Source organism: Cavenderia fasciculata (assembly GCF_000203815.1).
Source record: "Cavenderia fasciculata unplaced genomic scaffold Scf_EUAJFUG02HR96I-5, whole genome shotgun sequence".
NCBI lineage: Eukaryota > Evosea > Eumycetozoa > Acytosteliales > Cavenderiaceae > Cavenderia > Cavenderia fasciculata.
In genome coordinates, this window is record NW_004457624.1 from 2,765,179 (window position 1) to 2,784,874 (window position 19,696).

The 19,696-nt window shown below is 39.4% G+C and overlaps 5 protein-coding genes across 5 annotated transcripts; 3 read left to right on the plus strand and 2 right to left on the minus strand.

Annotated features, from left to right (window-relative positions):
- Positions 1–15: 15 nt before the first annotated feature.
- DFA_12114 (uncharacterized protein) lies at positions 16–2,776 on the minus strand (the record flags this gene model as incomplete). The annotated part of the gene is made up of 6 exons (XM_004351001.1): positions 16–62; positions 110–477; positions 616–1,694; positions 1,772–2,238; positions 2,314–2,498; positions 2,601–2,776. 6 exons carry the CDS (start codon positions 2,774–2,776, stop codon positions 16–18), a joined length of 2,322 nt encoding a protein of 773 aa, XP_004351053.1.
- A 123-nt stretch (positions 2,777–2,899) lies between these two features.
- DFA_12115 (uncharacterized protein) lies at positions 2,900–6,350 on the plus strand (the record flags this gene model as incomplete). The annotated part of the gene is made up of 7 exons (XM_004351002.1): positions 2,900–2,932; positions 3,052–3,078; positions 3,799–4,544; positions 4,607–4,775; positions 4,864–5,036; positions 5,532–5,786; positions 6,179–6,350. 7 exons carry the CDS (start codon positions 2,900–2,902, stop codon positions 6,348–6,350), a joined length of 1,575 nt encoding a protein of 524 aa, XP_004351054.1.
- A 64-nt stretch (positions 6,351–6,414) lies between these two features.
- talA (filopodin) lies at positions 6,415–11,511 on the plus strand (the record flags this gene model as incomplete). The annotated part of the gene is made up of 1 exon (XM_004351004.1): positions 6,415–11,511. The coding sequence occupies one exon, from the start codon at positions 6,415–6,417 to the stop codon at positions 11,509–11,511; it is 5,097 nt and encodes a 1,698-aa protein (XP_004351056.1).
- Positions 11,512–12,546: 1,035 nt separating this feature from the next.
- On the plus strand, positions 12,547–14,886 carry abcG12 (ABC transporter G family protein; the record flags this gene model as incomplete). The annotated part of the gene is made up of 2 exons (XM_004351006.1): positions 12,547–14,406; positions 14,860–14,886. The coding sequence occupies 2 exons, from the start codon at positions 12,547–12,549 to the stop codon at positions 14,884–14,886; spliced, it is 1,887 nt and encodes a 628-aa protein (XP_004351058.1).
- Positions 14,887–16,277: 1,391 nt separating this feature from the next.
- Positions 16,278–19,425, minus strand: DFA_12118 (uncharacterized protein; the record flags this gene model as incomplete). The annotated part of the gene is made up of 5 exons (XM_004351008.1): positions 16,278–16,346; positions 16,892–17,058; positions 17,935–17,970; positions 18,901–18,927; positions 19,389–19,425. 5 exons carry the CDS (start codon positions 19,423–19,425, stop codon positions 16,278–16,280), a joined length of 336 nt encoding a protein of 111 aa, XP_004351060.1.
- Positions 19,426–19,696: the final 271 nt, after the last annotated feature.

Here is a 19,696-nt window from a genome sequence, read left to right on the forward strand (position 1 = left end):
GATGAATCTGAATATTTAATTTCCAGTATTACTACTAGATGACGTATATTCATCTACCAATTCTTTAAATATTACATTTTTATTTATTATTTAATATTTCAAATCCAACTCTCTGTATATATATCTTTGATTGTTTTAATATGACTTTTGGCAAGTTGAATAGTTTTGTTGTCTTCATTGTCGCCAACCCAAGGAACAAATGATAGGTATTGTTCAAAAAATCTGATTATCTCTTCGACTATTTGTTCAGTTAAAGGGAATTGATTTTTTCTAAAAGGCTCGGGTTGTAATTCTTTGATGATACTCTCCAGCATACCAATAACACACCCAATATCCAATAATTCATCCAACGACGACGATGATAATGTTGGTTCCAGCCCATTTAAATAGGTTTGTATTGCAAATAGAATGATACCACCAAACACTGACAATGATCTTTGGTAGTGATCATATGTCATTGTTGGATCACTCTTTTGCCTTTTAATGTATGAGAATAATTCCACCCATCCGCTCTGAATCGCGATAAGAGCCTTTGGTCTTTGCAACAATACGTTTTTGTTTTGTTCCAGTAATGTGATGACCATGTCGCAGATGCAACTCAGACTTCCAAAATACCCTATTATTTTGAGATCATTGTCTGGTACCATACACGCATCTCTCATAAAGTCGTGAGATGTATAAAAAAATGCTTTGGATTGGAGGAAGCTCTCGCATATCTCGTAATCTGACATGGCTCCTGGGCCAACCGATTGGATGAGACGACAGAGTGGCTTTGCGTTTCTGACAACGGGTCCACTAAAACTAAACAAGCGACGATACATTTGATGAGTAGGTCGAAAGAATTTGCTGTAGATATAAACCACCACCGATTGAATATCGTCCTCGAGATTGTATGGTGTTTTGTGACGAATCGATTCCAATAGATATGGAATCATCATACCTGCTATATCGTATTCTTTGTACTTGACAAGTTTTATGGCAAGTGACAATGCATATGGATAGATCTCAGATGGTGTAGCCACTATAACAATCTTGAAAAGGAATAATAATATTGAATTTTCCTCTTCATCATATTCACCATCATCATCATCTTCATCTTCATCTTCTTCATCTTCGTCTTCATCTTGGAAAAGTCCATCCACCATCATTGGGTCTTTTGGTTCTTTTGGTTGTTTTGGTTTTTCTAGTTCCTTTTGTATTTTCAATTGAATTTCTTTCTTGTCCATTTCAGTGTCAATATCCAATGCAGAGTAAATCGACATCATCAAAAGTGGAAGGTAAATTAAAAGAGAATGGGGATCTCTTGAACATTGAAAGAAATCACGTAGTTCAAAGATATGTATTTCTCTTATTTCCTCTTCTTCTTCTTCTTCTTCTTCTTCCTCCTCCTCTTCTTCTTCTTTTTCTTCTTCTTCTGCTTCCTCCTCCTCTTCTTCTTCTTCTTCTTCTTCTTCCTCTTCCTCTTCCTCTTCCTCTTCTTCTTCTTCTTCTTCTTTTTTTTTTTCTACTTCCAAAGATTTGTATTTGAATAGTTGAAGAATAGATTTTGTAACAAGTCTATTATCGGCTACTTTGGGATAAATATGACAGAGTATGTAACTTGCAACAGGCAAAAATCCAGTGTGATATTTAAAAATAGGAGGTTTAAATAATTGTACAAGTGGCATTACTAATGTTGAACAATCTAATTTTAACTATACATATATATTAAATATGAAATATTAATATTAAAGATATTATAATTATTAATTATAATAATAATATTGCATACCTCACGAGGAATAATTGATGCCATACTAACTATAGAATCATAAATAAATCGTTTATCTGATTGTAATATATAAACCATGATATCAAGTAGTTCATCTTTAAAGGTGGGAAAGATAACCATTTCTCTTATTGAAAGTAGGAAAGGTATTTCTACTTTATCCAAATGTTCAATTAATAACATACAAGTAGCCATCTTTTTGTCTTCTTGTTGTAATGATTTGATGATTTGTATGATGTTCTTTATAAATGTTGTATCGACCAAGATTGTATGCTTTTGGTCAAGGAAACCAGACAAATAATCAAAAACTTCCAATTTAACAGAAACTTTGTCGTAACCCATTTGGATTGCTTTCAACATTAACATGCAAGCATAGTTATTGACATCTCTCTCTCGATATTGATTTTGATTGCACGCATTATTTATAAATTCTATTAATTCATTCCATTCCCATTCTTGTTGATGATCCTCTTTAATGAAATAAAGAAAGAAGTATGATTAATATGATTATTATTAAAGTTAAAATAGTTGATTTGAAAACATACCATTGTCTTGTAGCATTGAAAGTGCAATATAAATAATATTGGTACAATTTTGAATGACCATTTCTTCAAAGGTATCTTCATTTTCAGGTCGATGATTAAGAGCACATGGTGTCTTGATATATTGTACAATCTCTTGTTTTACTCTTTGTTTAATCTCGGTTGATATATTTCTTCTGATTTCAATTCTATCAAATGATAATTGTAGTGTCTTGATTGACAAGCTAGACACCAAGAAATGGTTATGTTCTTTCTTTTTTTTTTTGTTTAGTATTTGTCTCTATCTCTACTGTGTATGATTCAATATCTTTAAAAGATGACATCTTACATTTGGAACACCATTTGCAAGAAGGTATAACAACCAAACTACTTTTTGATCAGTATTCTTTTGCAGAGTTTTAAATAAATCATCTTGATCTTGGTCGTTGATAACATCAGCTATAAATTGACCTGTTGGTTCTTCCATCCTCTAGTTATACTATTATCTATATGTGTATGTTTGTATCTCTATCTACTATGAACCCAATTTTACTTTGATCGACCGAGTCATAGGTGCTTAAAAGGTACCGACCTAGAATCCTGTACAAAAATGGAAATCTTTCTGAAATTACAAGAACTTGAGGTATCTAATCAAACCCAAGATATATTTATATAATAATATAATATAATATAATATAATATAATATAATATAATATAATATAATATAATATAATATAATATAATATAATATATTAATAAAGGTAGATCGTGAACAATACGAAGTTAACGTATACACAATATATCTCTCAATTAATTAAAATTAGCTTTGGTATTAATATTATCTCTTTCATTGGAGGAGTCGTGTTTTACCCCAATGAAAAGAAAAAAAATAATAATCAATAAAATACCCCAATGAATCTTGAATCGATCGGAATCGAGTTTTTTAGTTGTCAGACATCCCGGCTGAATCACATCTAACCGTCTTTCTCTTCTCCACCTGCCTACTGTCATACTCTACACTTCATTGATCAGGTCTCATAGTCATTTTATATTATACACTCATTACATACAGGCAAAAAAGAGGAGACAGACAGAAATAGATAATTATCTTATCTTTGCCCATCACCTCATTTCACACAACTCACACACACACCACAACCGCACACACAAACAACAAACCTCATAAATCAATCAAACAAAACTCAATTCACTGTTGTTTAATCAGATAGCAGATAGAAAGAAAGAAAGTATCAACACTACATACGATACTTGTTTAATATCGATATCTAGCTATATAGATTTGATTAGATAGATAGATAGATAACTTCTTTCTTTTTTAAAATAGTCAACTGATCAGCAGTATACTATACATACTCTATCAGTAATTTATATATATATATCATTGTATTTTAATATTTTTTTTGTATCATTATCATATCGTCGTCATCTACTATCTATCATATATATAAATATTATTAAAAGAATAATCATAATAATAATAATATAAGAAGAAGAATAATTTAGAGATGTCATTATCATTAAAAATCAATATAGTTGGTAGTAATACCGTCAAGACTATGAGATTCTCACCAGAGATGTCAGTTCACGAGGCATGCCTACAAATCAAAGACAAGGTTGGCGAGGGAGGAGAAGATCATGGTCTGTTTCAAGCAGGTGTCGAAGGTAAAATAGTCAGTCGTTGGTTGGCAATGGACAAGTCATTGTCATTCTACGATCTCTCACTCGAGTCTGTATTGGACTACAAGAAGAAACACAGACCTCAAAAGATCAAACTGTTGGATGAAACCATCAAGACACAGTTGATCGACGACTCTACTACGGTCACTGAAATCGTAGCTTCGATTGCCAAAAAGATGGGTATCAAGAACCCAGAAGAATACTCGTTGCTCAAAGAAGCACCCGTCCTAGATGAAAAGGAACTAAAGAAACAACAAAAGGAAGGCAAAGAGGCCGATGTACCAGTCGAATGGTTAAAGTCCACTCAAACACTATCGGAACAAGGTGTTGTTGAAACCGACATTTTAGTATTTAAAAAGAAATTCTTTTTCAATGATGCCAATATCGATCGTAATGATCCCGTTCAATTACATCTTTTATTTGTTCAATGTCGTGATGCTATCATTGAAGGTAAATACCCAACTCAACGTGAAGAATCAGTTCAATTGGCTGCCATTCAATGTCAAGTTGCACTTGGTGATCATGCTCCTCAAAAACATATTCCTGGTTTCTTAAAGTAATTATATAAATATATAAATATAGATATTAATATTAATATTGTATTTTGATTCGATTTAGTTTAAAGGAATATTTACCATTACAATGGGTAAAGAATAAATCAGCTGAAAAGGATATTTACAAAGAACATAGAAAGTTGGTATCGATGACTGAAGTCAATGCTAAATACAGATACGTTCAATTATGTAGATCTTTGAAAACATATGGTATGACTAGTTTCCAGTGTAAAGTAAGTATAAACATTAAATTAATTAAAGTTTTGGAAATATTATTTATTTATTAATTATTTGATTTATTTTTTGATTTATTTATTGTAGTTTAGAATTGGAAAGAAAATGTTAGATATGACATTAGGTATTACAAGAGAGAATATGATTTTAATTCAAGATGATACTAAAGAGGTGATAAAGAATCACCCGTTGAAACATATTAGAAGATGGGCATCGACAGAGAAATCATTTACTTTTGATTTTGGTGACCATGAACAAGAGTATTTGGTGTTGGTGATGAACCATCCAGAAGAGGTGTCTACGTTGATCAGTGGGTACATTGATATTATCATGAAGTCGAGACGTGATCCCAACAAGGTGGTCGACTCGAACGAGACGGGTATGGCTGTCGAAGAGACCGTCGCGATCAAGCGTGGCAATGCGTCGACTACTCAGAGCTACGGATACACTCCGGGTGCTGGAAACCAGCCCAATCACCTGTCGCCATCCCAGCAAATCCCCATTACCGATCTCAAGAGCGCCTTGCGTGCCACTGACATGCTCATCAATGAGTTGAATGGATTCAAGGGTGTTTCGCAAACTGGTATTGTGCCAACTGCCTTTACTCGTTCGTTTACGACACTTACACCACAGCAGTACAAGCATCAGTTGATATCGCACAGCAATGCTATATCGGCCGCTGCCAGCCAGCTGCTACACGACATGACGACTGCTGCAGCCGGTGGTATGTCGGTCACCCACCAACAGATGATCAGACGTTCGCAAGTGATCATGGCCGAGTTGTCGACCGTCGGTAGTTGCGCAAAGAACGCTGCGTTTGTGCCAGAGTTGGCTAGCTTCTCAGACGAGATTATTGCCATTGCCACAAGACTGTCCGAGTCGATGAGCAAGCTGTTGACGACTGCTTCAACGATGGGCGACAGTGTGTTGGCCGACGACGCGATTGCCCGTGCTCAAGTTCACGCCACCAACGCACTCGCCGTCATGATGATGGCCGCCGTCGACAATATGTTTGTCACAGAGAGCTCGGCACACATGGTATTAGAGTGCGTCAAGAGCGTTGTCAACAGCTCCAACTTGTTGGTCGGTATTGGCGGCGACAAGTGTCTCATGGTCGACGACGAGTTGCTCCACCAACAGCTGTCCAACACGCTCACGGGCATCACAATGGCCGGCGAGCAGCTCCTCACCGTCACTGAAAACGTCAACACCACTGCTGGCCATCCCGAGACACGCAAGCTCATCGAAACACTCTGTTCGCATCTCTCGGACAAGGCGTCGCACCTCATGACGTCGTTCAAGTCGTCCAACCTGCAACAAGGCGACATTGACCTGCTCGGCAGCCGTCTCCAGGATGTTCAAGACTCGCTCGGCCTCGTTTCATACGCACTCGACTGCGTAGAGGGCCGACCAGTCAACACGGCCAGCGGAAGCGGTGCCGACGAGATTCTCAACTTGTCGAGCGATGCTTTGACCGAGGAGTTTACGGGTCTCTCCAACGACCTCACCAACTCGATTATGGTGTTGAGAAACAATCTTGGCAACACGCCAGAGTCGATTCTCGAGTCGTTTAGAGTGATTGCTGCCAACTCGAACCGTCTCATCTCGTGCACCAAGGCAGTTGCCGCACGTAGCGATATGGCCACTCAGCAACGTTTGTATAGTAGCACACGTGCTGTATTCGAGTCGGTGGCACACCTGTCCTCGTCGTGCAAGCATCATATCAAGAACCCCGACGACAAGACGGCGTATGCCAACGTCATTGAGACGGCTGGCCACTTGCAGTCGCTCACACAGAGCATGTCGGTCGATGCCGGCAAGATTGCCAGTATCGTGGCATTGCGTGACTGCTCCAAAGACATGATCAGCTACGTGTCGGCGTTGATGGGTGCTGCTAGAGCATCGTCCTCTCACTTGCCCGACGCCAACAGCATGTCGCTCAACAAGGCCTCCAAGGAGGTCAGCGACGCACTCGCCAAGCTCATGGTCGGTATCAAGCGTGTCGGCGCCGACCCCAAGTCGGAAAAGATGCAGCTCGAGCTCCTCGAACTCTCGCAAAAGCAGTCGCTCCCACCCATGAACCTCGTGTCGACCAGCAAGCGTCTTGCACCCAAGATTGGCGACGCCAACCAAAAGCAGACGCTCGTGTACGCATCCGACGCTGCATCGCAGGCCGTCCAGCGTCTCATGAAGACGTGCGAGACCTACAAAAAGATCTGCGGACACGCCGAAATTGAAGAGTCGCTCGAGGCATTTGACTCGACCATCTCGGAGCTCGAGACACTCGAGATTGCCATCCAAGGTGGCTTTGTCGAGACCATTCCAGGCCAGACACGCGAGAACAGCACTGAAATGCTGATGATTGCCATCAAAGACCTGAACCGCGTCAATGCCGAGCTGACCACCGAGATCCGCACCAACCCTGCTCGTCTCGCAGACCTCGTCAAGGCCAGTACGTCGACTGCCAACCAAGTCGCCATGGCTGGACGTGCATTGATCTCAACGACCGTTGGAAAGGCACCACAAAAGAAGCTGCTCGCCACTGTCAAGCAACTGACCATTGACATGCAGCAGTTGGTGCGTGCCAGTCGCTCGATTGCGACCAATCCAGGTGACCCTGCCGCCGAGCTATTGTTGGATGCTGCCAGCGAGGATGTCGGCTCGACTGTCGCCAGTTTAGTTGCTGCTAGCTCGCATATTGATTGCAAGGAGTTGGATGAGGCGTCGGTTGATATCGGCAACCTCCTCACCAAGCTCAGCAGCGCCGCTCACCACGGATCGAGTAACGAGTCAATTGGAGAGTACCAAGAAGAGTTGTCGTCTGTCAGCAAGGCACTCAATGCCTCTGTCCTCCAGATCATTGCCATGGCAAGATCCAAGAATCTCAAGGGTCTTGGTGCAAGCAGCAAGATCACCTCATCGACGGTCCAGTCGATGGTCAACTGTGCCAACAAGGTCGTTCAATGCGGCGACTGTACCGAACAAACACAAAGCTCGCTCATCTCCAATACTGGACAGTTGTGTCATCAGTTGGTCACTCTCTTGGACTATGCCAAGGCTCGTGTAGCCAACTCTAAAGATCCAGTTTATGATCAACAACTATTGCAATGTGCAAAGCTTGTCGAAGACACTTCCAACAAGCTCAACCGTGCACTTGGTGGTGGCGGTATGAGTGTCTGCGACGAGTCGATTGATGTGATTATCGAAGCAACACGTCTACTCGACACACTCATTATGCCAGAGGTTGGTGAGGGTATTGTACTTGGAGGTGGTGTGTTTGAAATGGCTCACCAACAATCTCTTATTGCACTCACCTCGTCGGCCAAAGATCTCGGTCGATGCAGTGGTGATATTGTCTCGAGTGCCCGTGTGATGGGTAACTCTGAGGCATTGATGGGTAGCGCGATGAAGGCAGCTCATATCATCAAGGATATTGTCAACTCGACAAGATCTGTCTTGCGTACCACCATGTCATCTGCCGCACCCGATATTCTTATTCCAAGCAAACAGATCCTTGATTCGGCCGCACTTATCCGTGCTTCGTCGGCTGGATCAGCTGAAGGTCTACCACAAGTTATCCAAGCTGCACGTACTATTGCTACAGCCACCACCCAGATCTTTGCAGTCACCAAGGACCGTATGAAGGAACAAGGTGAGGACGAAGAGTCGGGTCGCAGCGAGATGGTTCAAACTACCCAAACACTCGCACACGCCACCTCTAATCTTGCACGTGGTGTCAAGGCTGTCACGTCCAAGGAACCCAACGGACAAGAGATCCTCGATCAGTCAATTAGAGAGTTGGAAGAGTCGACATCATCGTTGTTGATGTGCTCGAGCAGCAGGGGATCTGGCGGCGCCAAGGACTTTGCCCGTCTCTTGCAAGCATGTCGTGCAGTCTCTTCGACAACACTCAATGTCATTCATTCGGCCAGCGAAGCCAACATGAAGCCCAAGGAAAGCGAGGTGCAGTCACGTGTCAACGACGCTGCCATTAGCATGTCGACCGCCATCAAGGATGTGCTCAAGGTTGGTGCTGGTATGATGCCAGGTGTATTGTTGTGCGAGGAAGCTATCGATGTTGTTCAAAAGTCGATTGGTGACTTGTCAACCATGGCATTGTCTGTGGCCGTCGGTCAGACCTTTGACAACAACCAAGGTGTGTCGCATGTTGCTGCACAAGAGTCAATGGTCGATATTGTAAAGTCGATTGGTCGTGGTATCAACGAGCTCGGCAAGGCATCCCGTCAATCACCCGAGCAGATTGGTATCACTGCCCGTGCACTTGCCTTTACCACCCCTACACTCGTCCAAGCTACCCGTACCAGTCTCTCAACACTCACCGAGGAGCAACAAGACTCGCAGAGCAAGTTAGTCAATGAAAGCAAGTCGCTCGGAGACAGTTTACTCAAGTTGTGTCAAGCTTCACTTGGCGCTAGTACCGCACCCGGCAAAGAGACATACCAAACGATTCTCACACGTTGTGCCGATGCATCCGACGCAATGAACCGTCTCGTCGCCCAGATTTCATCAGGTGTCAACTTGCACCGTGATCTCGATGAAGTACTTGAAAGTATCAAACACTCATTGGCCAATCTTGCCAAAGACCACCCCGCACCCAAACAACAACAAGACCAAAAGAACTACCAAGACTACAAGGATGATATTACCACATCGACCAAGGATCTGGCCATATCACTCAAGGGTCTCATTGCCACCGATCAAAGCAACCTTGTCCAAATCTCTACAGTATGCAAGGATATTGCATCATTGGTTGGATCCATCTCGGGCAACGTTGTACATGTTGTCGGTACTAGCGGCGACCAAAAGATCAAGGACGCTATCCTCACCAATGCCAAGCAAGTCATTGCATCCACCTCGACTATTGTAGAGATTTCCAAGCAGTTGTCTGAAGGCAGAACACAATCATCTGTCACACACGGCGAAGCATTCAAGAGTGCATCGGACGGTATCACTCGTTTCCTCCAAGCCATCAAACAAGGTGCTATTGGTGAAATCCAAAGTGACGCTGCCGTTGAATCGATTAAAAAGATTATTCGTGATATTGACGCATCCTCTCTCTTTGCTGCCGCCGGTCAACTCGAGTCAACCGCCGCATCAGGCAACACATCCCAAGCCAAACAAAACAGACTCAAATCACTCCAAAAGGATATTGTCACTGGTGCCAAATTACTCATTGTCAGTGGGTCACAGTTGGTCGGTTCGAGCAAGGGTAGCCAAGAACACCTCGGTTCTGCCACCACCAAATTTGCCGAGATGGTCAGTCACCTCGCTATGGGTGCCAAGGAGATTGCCAGTATCCTCAGCGATACTGCCTCACAACAAGACATTTTGTCTGCCAGCAAAGCATTGTCCATCTCATCTCAACAACTAGTGTTGGCTGGAAAAGACGCACAACGTTTCAAAAAGGATAGTACTGCCTTTAGATCTCTTGGAAAGGCTGCTGAAGGTGTAGCTGAAGCAGTTGGTCAATTCATATCAAGCATTTACTTTGCCATTAGTGAAGCTGGAAAGGGACTCAAGGAACTTGAAAAGGCTCATCTTGTCATCAACTCGTTTGTTGAGAGACCCGACACTGTCATTACCAACCACAAGACATCGGCCGAGCAAGTCGTCACTTGTATCCGTGAGGTTGCCAAGTCGTCAATTGAAATTGTCACTTCGTACCAAATGACCCAAGACGACCTCGTCAAGTCGTCGCAAGCACTTGTCACGGCCGTGCAATCGCTCATCTCCAACAGCAAGGGTGCCACACAGCTCCTCGACAAGGAGGACGACAAGGCCGCCCTCACTGACGGCGTCAAACAACTCAACCTCAGTATTCTCGACCTCATTACCAATGTCAGAGAGCAAGATAAAGAAGGTCACGCCAACGGAGCCAAAATGGTCTCAGAGACAAGTAGACTGGTTTCAGACAATGTCCGTACGTTGATGCGATCGGCCAAGACCATCCCAGGTGGTGAAGACATTGTATTGGAGGACGACCAGGTCGAAGAGGACCTCGAACTCAGTGCCGAGAATGAACTCAATGCCTTGACCAAGGCTATCGAAGATGCCACCAAGCAATTGGTTGCTAGTCGTCCATCGACCACTAAAAAGGCCGCTGGTGTCCCATTGGACGCTACTGATGTCGCCGGTATCATTGTTGATGCTTCTAGTAGCATTGCCGTTGCCGTTGCCAAGCTCGTTCAAATGGCTGCCGTCTCACAAGGTAAACGTCGTCAAGAACAACAACGTCTTGGGTCTCACTACAAACAAGATCCAACTTGGTCGAATGGATTAATCTCTGCTGCCAAGTCGGTTGGTGGAGCTGTCCAAATGATGATCAACGCTGCCATTAAATCAACACAAGGAAAGGCCGAAGAGGAGGAATTGATCGCCACTGCCAGAGAGGTTGCTGCCTCTACCGCCCGTCTCGTCTCTGCTTCCCGTGCCAAATCTGGTGATGACCAAGCTAGCAAGCAAGCCCACCAAACACTCATGGCCGCTGCCAAGGCTGTCACTTCTGCCATTTCAAAATTATTCGAGGCTGCCAAACAAGCCACCGCCCTCCAAGAAGAAGAAGAGGAACAAGAACAAGAAATCTTTAACTTTACCGGTTCAAAGATCAAGGAATTGGAACAACAAATGAAGATTCTTCGTTTGGAAAAGGAATTAAATCAAGAAAGAAAACGTTTATTAACTTCAAGAAAACAATCTTATCAAACAAACAAATAATCTATAATATAATAATATAAAAAAAGTAATAATTATGTGTATCCTTGTATAAATAAATTAAATTAAATAATTAAATATTAAAATAATTGAAACTAGGGTAGGTCTGCAGTGATACCATCCTCTCTTTCATTTTATTGATCATAGTATGCATCACCATTGGAGGGTTACAGTTCTAGGGAATATGTACCCCCTACCCCCTAATGAGTCATAATAAGGGTGGCATCAAGGAACCTTTGATGCTTAAGAGGAAGAGCTGGCCGACCATGCAACGGGTTTGGTAAATTGTTATCTACCACGATTTCTTTTGGTCTAATATATATCACGTGCAAAGATGATCGCTTCCCACCGCGTTTAACACATCATGGCATGTCTAAAAAGGACAAGACGTCTGCTCTTCCTCTTATACTTCAAATGTTCCAATCGATTTTTATGACACCCTATAACCGCAATTATTATTTTGAAAACGTCAGCTGAGCCCACATCGTTTAAAGTAAAACGCGCACTCTCATTTCATCATCATTAGTACATCTCACCCTACCCAACTATAAATATACCTTCAAGTACTACTCTTTTAGTTATAAATAAGTTTAAGTAAAATTAAACTTTCTATTTGTATCTAAAAGAGAACAACAATCAATCATTTCATTACTTGTTCTGTGTATATTTATAACTAAATTAAACAACCCTCTACCCTTTATTCAATTGAAAAAGTAAGTCGCATCTATCATGTAATCACACAGAAGACCACCCTCCACATTTGCAAAGCCCCATAAAACGTTGTGGCTATAATCTCGATGAAAAAAAATAGTTATAATTATAACCCACACATTTTTACGTAAAAACAATGAGAGGCCATTGACCAGGTCCATCAACAAAAGTATACTTTTTAATTTTGTTTGTTGCTTACATCATAATTACTATCATCGCTAAAATATTTTATATAAATATAATTACACATGTCTGTCATATGACTTTTTGAAATTAATTAATTAATAATATATATATATATTTTTTTAATACTTTTTCTATATAGAAATGAATATCGAATTAGAACAACCAAATAATCATAGTACCGATATTGAATTGGGAAATAGTAATAATAGTAACAGTAATAATGGAAATGGAGTACAACTATCATTTAGAAATATAGTTTATCGTGTTCCAAATAAATTATATGGCAAGGAAAATAGTATGTGGAACAAAATATTTAAATCAAAGGATGGTCAAGAAGAGGATGAAGAGACCAACACTGGAAAACCAAAACCACCATTGGAAAAGGAAATAACCATTCTTCATGGTGTTAGTGGTGTTGTTGAACCTGGTGAAATCGTTGCTATAATGGGTCCATCTGGAAGTGGTAAGAGTACGCTGATGGATATTCTGGCCAAGAGAAAGAGTACTGGTACCATTACCGGACAATTATTGGTCAACGGACGTGAAGTTGGTGATGCCTACAAAAACTATTGCTCCTATGTCACACAAGAGGACATTTTGCTGCCAACATCCACCGTCGAAGAGACCCTTAGATTCTATGCGGACCTTCGTCTATCTGGTTTCAGTGGTGAGGAAAAGGATCGTCGTGTTGCAGAGGTACTCCAAGACATTGGTCTATCTGCCAAGGCCAAGTCCAAGGTAGGTGGTATGCTTCCAGGTGGCATTATGTTGCGTGGTTTGTCTGGTGGTGAAAAGCGTCGTGTATCGATTGGTTGTGGTTTGGTGACCAACCCAAACATCATTTTCCTCGATGAACCAACTAGTGGGTTAGATTCGGTCGCAGCACTCGTCGTCATGAACACTCTGACCAGTCTCACCAAAAAGGGTGTCACTGTCATTGCTTCGATCCATCAACCACGTACTGAAATCTTTAGTCTCTTTAAAAAGATTATGGTGGTTGTCAAGGGTCGCATGATCTATGCCGGCACCAATATCCTCGACTACTTTGACGGCCTCGGGTACTCGTGTCCCGCCCATGTCAATCCAGCCGATTTCTGTCTCGACTCTGCCGTAGCCATCGGTGAAAGTTCTCGCTACCTTGAAATCTGTGACAAGTGGTTGCAACACTGGGAATCAGAGGTGATTGCCAACACGACCACCCCCGACCACATCACCAAAAAGAGAAAGAAACCATCGTTTTCCTATCAGTTCAAGATCCTACTGCACCGATCCTACAAGGATTTCTGGAGAAATCCAGGTAATTTTGGTGCTCGTTCCATTACGGCAGTGGTCGTTGGTTTGTTGTTTGGTGCTTGTTTTGGTGGTCTTACCACTTCACAAAACGACATTCAAAAGATTATTGGTGTTATTTTCTTTTTAATCAGTGGTCTCAATCTCACTCCATTCACATCCATCTCTTTATTCCTTTCAGGAAGAGCTCTCTTTAATGCTGAACGTGCTGCCAAGATCTACCATCCATTCCCATACTTTATTGCCATGATGCTTGTTGAATTCATCGTTGTCTTTGTCGTTGCTATTGCCCTTGGTGGTATCACCTATGGTATCGCCAATCTTAGAGCTGATGTCGGTCGATTCTTCTTTGCCATGATGGTCTACCTCTTTGTTCACATTCTCTCTGATCTTTGTATCATTTGGATCACCAACACCACCGGTACCTCTGACCACACATTTGCCATTGGTTCAGGTCTCAGCGTCATCTACCAATTGTTTGCCGGTTTCTTTGTACCAGTCCAACAATTACCAGTCAGTTTTGGTTGGTTACACTACTTGAATCCATTGTACTATGGTTTTGCATCTGTCATGGTCAATGAATTTGAAGATAGAGAATTGATTTGTCCAACCGATGGTACTCCTTGTCTTTTCCCAAATGGAAATGATGTCCTCAAATATTATGGTCTTGATCATTGGACTCGTGGAAATGCTTTTGGTGTTGTTGTTATGGTAAATATTAATAATAATAATAATAATATATATATATATATATATATTTTACATTTGAACTAACCCCTTTTTTTTATAATCTATATATAGTGGACTGTTGTATTGTTTATTGCTGCCTATTATGCTTTGGACAAACTTCACAAGGAAAAGAGATAAGGAATTATTTATTTTCTTTTCTCCAGGCTTTTTCATTTTTTATTTAAATAATCCATACACATTTCTATCTATCTCTTTATATCTATCTATCTATATTAATAATTCTTATTTATTATTTAATTTAATTATATTATATATTTATCTTTCTTACAACAAAATATTGTGTGAAAAATTTATTTTTTTGGTAATAATAATTTGCAAAGAACTACTACTGCTATGTTATATTTGAATCAAATAATATCTTAAAATTATTATTATCACTACCTCCTATCACTCACATTTTTATTTGTAATAAAGGTTCTCTTTACCCGTTCCCCTGATTGATTGAAGAAATCAATCAGGTCGACCTTTTTAAAACTGTAACAAAACTAACAATCCATTGGCTCTTGGTTCTTTAAACCAACAGGATGAGAATCCGATTGTGTATGTGGCACTGATTATCTGATCATTCATTCATTGGTCAACGAAACAGGGGCATCTATTTTTAACTTTTGAAAAAACTCGGATCTCCTCGCGTGATTACTTCAAAAAACACAAGGGTTCCAATTCCATCAATTCAACGGTCGGCCCCATTCTATAGATCTTTTAAATCTAAACATACAGAATTAAATTAAGTTATTCAATTATACTATTCAGTTATCTTTATTTGATAGATACTAAAGTAAATCTTGACTGTCAGCTGATTCATACTTACTTAATTTGTTTATTGCTTGATATTTGAGAATTAAATCAAATTGAACAAAGGTGAGGTTTCCCACAGTCAATCTTTACTTAGGCCAGAGTCGAATGAGATGCGATCATCAGCGGTTTTGAAACAAATCTGTTGCGACATAGAAAAAGGAGATTGCTCAATCTCGAAAGGATGGCAGCCCCAATAGCTTTTTTTCACTAAAAACTAAAATAGTGGTGGAGGACAGCGCTGTCTGTGCAATCTTCTTGCTTGTCATCAATTTATTGAATTGAACTGATAAAGGCACTTCCATCACCATGATTGTTTATGTTTACTCGTGTCACTTTGTATTATTGAATAACTAGTTAGTTGTAATAGAAAAAGAGAAGAATCAATTATCACGTTTATTTATTTATTTATTATGTTCTCCCATCAAGCCTAGAGAGAGAATCATTCACAGAATCATTGTAATAATAGTAGTAGGAGTAATCAAAGAAAGGACAAAAAAGACTACATCACGTGTGTGTTCATCACTAGATCAAAAGAGTCGGCCATCCACCAAAACCATCCACACACCTCAACAGACAAAACGCAACACAACACAACCCAACCAACACACACGATCATCTTCAACTCTCCCAACCAACTTGCAAGGTTATAATAAGAAGAGGAATAATAATAGTAGTAGTAGTAATAATTATAATAACGTTGGAGACAAACCAACCTTTACCTTTTTTAAAAAAGAAGTACTACCTGCTAGCACGATCACCATTTAAATCATATTTGTTTGATGATCGAAAAGAGAGAGTAATATAATATACCCTGTAAATTTAGTAACCAAGAGTCAATAAGTAAATATATTCAACATCAGCTGATCACTGAAATAGTCGACATGACATTCATTAGGAGAAAGCAATCGATCATAGACTAATCTTATCTTTCAATATTGACCACCATCATCGTCACAATATTGCGCAGCGACCCCATTTCATTGAAAGAATTCTTTTTAAAAATCAGCTGCAACAAACCAAAGAAAGAAAACTAATTAGTTTTTCAAACAAGTTGTTGTGGACCCTATTTGAAATCTTAGATCTCGTTTTTTACACTTTTCTTTCTATAAGAAAGATTAATCTACGGTAGGTAAAGAAATCAACATTCATTGGTACAAGTAGTAGTAGTAGTAGTAGTAGTAGTAGTAGTAGTAGTAGTAGTAGTAGCAGTTTGTAGGTAGACTCAATACATCACTCTAGCAATGCAATGAAATGTAGTGAACACGTTTTGTTTTGGGGCAATCATCGTGCAAAGTCGACTGAACAGGACAGAGCGTCATCACACAGATTCTCCCCACAAATTACCCCAACAACAATCATTTTTTTGTTTTCGTCAAAAGGAATCCTTTTTCAATCATCAACTGATGATCACAGTTACAAAAGCAGATTGCAGTTTAGAAATATTTCATAGCATAGCAATAGGGTATAGCATTCAGATTTTGGCGGTCGTGCATTTCTATACTTCTCATCGTCGTGCACGCATGCGTTCAAATTTAGGGCGGTTCCGTCCATATATAAATGTTTTAAATTTGGATTTTCCAAACTCGATCGAGAATATTAGAAACAACATCATATGATGATGATGATGATGACTCTAATACCACCATACAGTCCATGATGATAATGATGAGCGAATGGTCATTATAAATGCAGAACATAGTTTAAACGACGGTACAACAACCTTAACTAATCTAAAAGCAGACAGCCAGCATAGAGTGGTTTGGTAATAGAGAAAGAGAAGGAGAGTAGTAGTAGTAGTAGTAGTAGTAGGATTATCTATTTTAAAATAACACATTTATATACATATTTGTTGTGCTTCACATATTCAATCGTCGTTCTTTTAAATAACACACAATAATTAGAATGAATAATAATAATAATAATAACATTTACAACACAATTGTTAGTACAATCCAAACCACATTGTTTATTTCTCCTACTCAAAAAAAAAAACAGAACAAACAAAAGAGTAGTGCAACGATGGATACTACACTTATAGTTGTTCATCACTATTGCCAAAGTCATCATCACCATCACCCAGTCTAACCGTTTCATTTTCACAATATCACTATTGTTGTGTGGGGTGGTAATGGTGTGAAATATTTGACCGACCATTGACCATGGTTCGGTAGATGTGTGTGTGTGTGTGATGGGTGAACGATGAAGTCATCGAGATCTTTAACAAAACTCATTTCAGAACCCATAGAGAGTCACTATAGCATGGTATATTGAAACGTCTTTTGTGGCGGTGGGGGTTAAGGGTTGGATGCATTGTTTATCCTAATCTCAAACGCCAAACAATAGCAATGTGGTTGGAGTTTAAATTTGGTGGACCAGAGTATTGGTGTCATTGATCACACAATGCGTGTTGTTCTCTCTACCAATCACTTGCAATGTGCTACTTTTCCACTCATCACATTTCTTCTTCTTCTTCTTGATTTATTCCGTTCCAATTTCATTTGATCATTGTTACTCCCATCAAACTTTAGTAGTACCTATTTAAAATTTTATATATCATTCCAACACCTACCTACCAATTTCGCTACTCCTTGGAATCCAAACATCCAATCAGTCAACAATTGACCACCCTTCAAGAGTAGTAGTATTGTTATTACTTTTAAAAATAGAGAGAGAGAAAGGAAGAGTACATACATCCTTGCATCCATCCATCAATCCATCCGTCGATATCTCATCTTTATACAAAAGATATCCTCTTGTTTCCTTTTTTTACCACTCTCATCTTCATCCTCACATATACATCATCATCATCATCATCATCATCATCATCATCATCATCATTATCAATCAATCAACTATTGTGACACGAAATCCCATATAGGATCCAAATTAAAATATTTAAATATCACACTATAAGAAATCAATAGATCGATACCTACCTTCTTTGATCAACATCATTTCCTGTTTTTTGTCCTCCCTCTCACAACTGTTTGTGCGTTGCATTTGTGTTGTTTGTTTGCTTGTTTATACCACAACTCTTTAAAGTAATTTTTCCAAAAACAAGGATCAATATTAATTATAATCTTTCCATCCGCACACTTATAGCAACAACAACAAAAACTCCAACCAAGAACAAACTTGACAATAATAATTTTTTTGGCTTGATTTAACAATATTACAGGTAAGAGATTTAATTTAAATCATCCATACTCTTTCCACCAACCCACCTCCACCCAATTATTATTTAAACATCATCCATCTGTAATTATTTTGGAATAGTAGCTAGCAACAGCAGTAAAAGGGTAGGGTCAACATAAACTTTTAAACTTCATCTTTCAAGAAGAGGAAGAAAAAAAAAAGTATCATCCATCCTACAGAGTAGTGTCATATTTAAAAAGTTACTTTACGAAATCGTCAACATTAGTATCTATCTATCTACATGGATAGACCTATCAATCAATCTAAATAGTAAAACAAGACAAGAGAGAATATCGAGTCAAGTAATTATGTTAATCTATACACCCCTTTAATGTATTCATACATACATACATATATACATACATACATTTATATTATATAATCAAGTAACAAGTGTACATGTTAACAACAACAATAATAATAATCAAGTAAAGAGGAAGAAGAAGAAAGTAAAATATTTACTTTCAAAAACCCAATACCAACCACCCACTAAAAAATATAATAATAATACGTACGAACTCACTCACTTACTCTATGGAGTACCCTCTCCACTTTGATGGTGGTGTGGGTTTGGGACATATATACTCTATAGCCAGATTAATCACAACTGTGTTGTTGTTGACGAATCGACGAGGTGACCATTCTATGCAAGGATAGAGGTGTACCCTAGACCGAAGGATGCACCTATTTTTGACGATTTTTATTTTTTTATATTTCAAGAATCTTGTTTTGGACAAATCAAGTTTAGTTGGTTGGTTGGGTTGGTTGGTTTGGTTGGTTGGTGTTTGTGTTGAAAGCAACATGGATTATCCATCACTCGACTTACTCACTCGATCACTCCCACCAACACCAATCATTCAAACACACACCCACACATGATTATTATTATTATCTACACACACTCACAACACACATCATATTTATCACTAACATCATCATCGTCTATGTACATGATTTATTATTATTTAGTAGAATAAGACTAGTCATTTTATATTTATAATACTAACTCTCAACTCTGTTGTTGTGTTCACAACTATTCACATTAGCAGTACAAGTTACCAGCAGCAGCACCCAACAACATCAACATCATACAGAAGAACAAATATTTGTTTGGTATAATATTATTTGGACAAGACAACAAAACAAACAAAACAATCGACATATATATATATATACACAACATAGATAGATAAAAAGATAGATAGATAATATAATATAATAGACACAGGCAAAAACAAACAGATATACATAGATAGAT